Source organism: Embiotoca jacksoni, unplaced genomic scaffold (assembly GCF_022577435.1).
Source record: "Embiotoca jacksoni isolate LCO1_2020_lvr unplaced genomic scaffold, fEmbJac1.0.p SCAF_5, whole genome shotgun sequence".
Classification (NCBI taxonomy): Eukaryota; Metazoa; Chordata; class Actinopteri; family Embiotocidae; genus Embiotoca; species Embiotoca jacksoni.
In genome coordinates, this window is record NW_027185403.1 from 7327552 (window position 1) to 7331618 (window position 4067).

General features: G+C 41.6%; 1 protein-coding gene across 1 annotated transcript; it reads right to left on the bottom strand.

Annotated features, from left to right (window-relative positions):
• Positions 1–266: 266 nt before the first annotated feature.
• On the bottom strand, positions 267–3466 carry trmt112 (tRNA methyltransferase activator subunit 11-2). Its single transcript, XM_069170926.1, has 4 exons — positions 3274–3466; positions 2536–2637; positions 1681–1773; positions 267–707 (listed from the first exon to the last, which is right to left on the bottom strand). The coding sequence occupies exons 1-4, from the start codon at positions 3346–3348 to the stop codon at positions 606–608; spliced, it is 372 nt and encodes a 123-aa protein (XP_069027027.1). The 5' UTR covers positions 3349–3466; the 3' UTR covers positions 267–605.
• Positions 3467–4067: the final 601 nt, after the last annotated feature.

Consider the following 4067-nt stretch of genomic DNA (forward strand, 5'->3'; position numbering starts at 1 on the left):
TCACAGGTGGGGTGCTGTGTGTGAGCTGTAATTAAGAAGAGAGAGAGAGAGAAAGAAAGAAAAAAAAGACTTCTGGCCCGCCTGCTCTCTGCCTTTTTCCTCAAAGCCAAATATAGACAAGCCACTGCCACGTCATCTGGCCCTCAGCACTTTCTTAAACCCTGAGAGAGGGCGAGATGGGGTTCAGAGCCCGCCTCCCACAAGCACATCTGCAATATAACTGAATCCATATTTTCCACAGAAAGCTAACGATTTTTGCTGTCATGAAAATTTGGACAGTTTTATTGAAAAAAAAAAAAAAAAAAAGACAGAGAAAAAGAAAAAAAAAGAAAAACAAAGAGCACAAAAATAAATACAGATAAAACCACTGTGGAGGAGGGGGGGTTACTCTCGGGAAGCATTTCCATCTGTTATTCTTCAAATCACTTCCCTCCACTGGCAGAATCCGCCACTTAAATCATAACTACAATCAAGCAAACAGTGCGGCCTGTTTTCTCATGGCACCAACTCAAACCAGAGTCCGACCTCTCTCTCCTCTGAGAACACGCCGTCCCATCTGAGTGACAGTTTGGAGGTTTGTGTGCGAGAACCGCTGAGAATGCCGTCTACACCTCGTCGTCGTTCAGCAGCATGTTGGGGATTCCTCTGGAGATCGGGAACTCTCGACCGGATTCAGGGCACTTCAGACAGCCCTCGATCACCTCCACCTGCAACACGTGCACGCACACAGGCGCGAGGTGTGAGATCACCACCAGATGTCACCGCAGAGACAAATATGGCCAAAGGTATACGGACACCCCTGTCACTATATTTCTGCTTTGGGGCTGGTTAGTTCCGTGTGTATTAAGCCTTTTGCACACCTTCCTCGTTTGGCCCAAAGCTTCAGACTTCAGTTTAGTCCGAACCAATATTTCAGGTGTGCACGGTGTACCGAATCATGGCCCGTACCAAGGGACCACCATTTTGTGCATCTAAAAGAGGTGATCTCATGTGTGAACAGGATTCCTGCAAACTGAGCTGGCTGACATCCTGTTGGCTCCTCGCACACATTAATGATGAATCAAATAGTACAAATAGTCGTCTCTCGCTCCGAAGAATGAATTCGCTCTTTTACAGCTGTTCCTTTGAAGGCTTTGCTTGTAATATGAACGCAGTGATTGCAGAAATGCATTCAACGAACGGGTCAGACGTCCAGGATCCAAAGAATGCATTTTAGTGTCTGTTTAGTGTCATGATTGTAACGTTCCTCCCGGCATTGGTTAAACTCCTGAAACTCATCTCATTTCAGCAAAGTAAAATATATGGATGTTTTCTCCCCCCCCAAGAAAAGCGTAAGCAAGCCGTAAAGTAGCTTAACTGCAGCTCTGCACATTTTCTTCATAAAGTACGAGCGGTTCAATGAACAGTCCTCACCTGTACGTCCACCCAACCTGCTGTGGAACTTTGGACTGCTTCTTTCTCTTTATTTATTCAGAAAAGCTGCATGAATACGTTAACGAGGTTAGAAATAAAAGTATCACTGAAGAGGTCTTTAAATAAGAGAATGAATCCATTATTTAAGAAATGACAGCGGGTTAATTGAACATAGTTGTCGGCTGCAGAGCACATTGAACTACATTCACCAGAAATACAATTACGCACGGCTGTGAGGACTGACAGGAAGCTGCGTGAGCTCTTTACCTCCAGCAGCACTCGGTGCACTTTCTTCAGGAAGTCCTCATTTTTCTCGTATTCTGGCGCGAGCTCACCCGGCAGGTCCTGCCGATGACCCAACTGTGGAGGGAGGAGAGATCATAACACGGCTGCATATACAATCATTCCGTCATGTTTTACTCTTTTTTTTTTTTTATACGTTTTAAGTATGTCCTTAGACTTTGAGATTCAACAGAGGCCCAGTCTGTCATCAATTTGACAGATTCAGCAGAAACACGCGTTTGTCTGAATCTGACAGGTGGAGAACAGACCTTGAGCAAAACAATACAGCCTGCTCGGATCTAATTATTTGTTAATTAAACCCGGTGGTAAAAACAGACGTGTGTCCTAATAAGGCAAAGGAGGAAATAGGGCAATAGTTTATGCAACTATTCTCCAATATTTATACCTGCTGCATAATAATACACGTGCATATGTTGATAATGTTTACACCCGTCATCTGTGTTTTTCCATAGATTCGCTCCTTTATGTTTAAAGTAAAGATTTCTTTCCTACATTCATCTCCAACGTTCACAGGTACCGTGCATGCAGCGTTTGACATATTTTATAAACAACTGAAACCGAGACCAAACTCCTGTAATTAAAACAGTTGAAATAAAATAACAGTTTACTCTCTACGCAGCCCCTCAATTGTTTACGTCACGGAGAATTCAGTCGTCTTTAAGCTTTTGAGAGGACGTAAAACGCCCAAATACAAACCAATGTTTCAGAACGTGCGACCTTGATTTAGAATCGATCGATGTTTTCAAATCAGAGAATAAACCTCTTTCATGTGAGATATTGCAGTGTCTCCTCGACAGTGTGTGGTGACGTCTGACTCGCCTCCTCCGCAGCCTTCACCAGAGCGTCCCACTCCAGTTTGGGGATCATCCGCGTGACAAACTGAGGGTTGAACTCCACCTCGTTCACCTTCACCTCAGTCGCCTGCACAGAGACCACAGCAAGGGGAAGAAACAAAGCAACTTGTCGAGTCATTAATGCTTTTTAATTCCAGGAACGGTGCGCTGTCACATCAAAGTGAAGCGTCGGATTTTTAGGATGTTAGTGAAATCTTTTAATATAAAATGTTAGGGAAAAAAAAAAACGTTTCTCATCCCCTTGAGGGAATTATTGAGGGTGCCACAACATCTGTCTTCATAAAGCTCATGATGTTCAGTTTGAGGTGACATAAACAAAAAAAAACGTGTACATTCAATGTCTGTAACTGGGTGGTTATAGTTAAAAGGTGTTGTTGTGCTGGAATTAATTATAAAAAAAAAAAAGATGCGTTTCTATTTTTGTGTCGCAACACAACGCAGTGGTGGAAAGTAACTCAGTACATTTACTCAAGTACTGTGTTGAAATACAATTTTCAGGTACTCGTATTTTACTCGAGTATTTCCATTTGATGCTGCGTCATACTTCGGTATTAACACTATAATGATGTCATGTGTAATAATCAGCCAGAGAGACCAAACCGGAACTTTTACGCGCTCATATTCCAGAACTCCGTTAAAACGCAGGACATTAAAAAGCTGAGCTGGTGTTAGCATTAGTCCCGCTGGGGTGTTCGCGGTTTACCTTGATGAGCAGCGGATATCCTTTAGTGACTCCCTTCACGTGAGACGTCAACATGTTGTGCGTGAGCAGCTTCATGTTTACAGACGGAGGCTGAAAAGTCTGAGAAAACTCACAAATTCAACGATACACAGACGGTTTTAATCTGTCATCTGCATTCAAGCTGCAGCGTTTACATGTGGACCGGAAGTGCCGCTGGTGCATCACCCAAAAGACTCCCGAGGCTTTTACTGAGCTACAGTTGGTTCCTTGCTAGGAGCCATCATTTTTGTAAGTATTTTATTTGAATAAATCTCTCGTGGATGCCACTCTAGAAAGTCTAATAAATGCCAAGGTAATATATATTGATACAGCTTTTTCTTTGGTAATAATCACAACAAAGATAGTGTTCAAGAGTGTTTGCTGATATTTAAGTACGGAAATGAAACGGTATAAATGTAATTTCACGTAAAATCCAGCATTCAAATGTAACTAAATGAAATTCGAAGACTATTTTACAACACTATCGTATATATGAATATAGTGGCCTTTCATTACCGATGAAATGGCACATAGGCAGCATTTTAATGTTGCATCTGGTCGAGATTAAGCCAATTTGAACTGTTCTTAACTTTATATCAATAGTTCATAGTTCATATCAAATTGATCATGTTTTGTATGTAAAATAAGTGAATAAATCATAACTATATCTCTGAAATGAATGTGATAAATTATAAGTTTAAAGTAATTTAACAATGAAGTGCAACAAACAGCACACAAATTAATAGATTTGGTTGCATTTCACCACTAACAGTAAG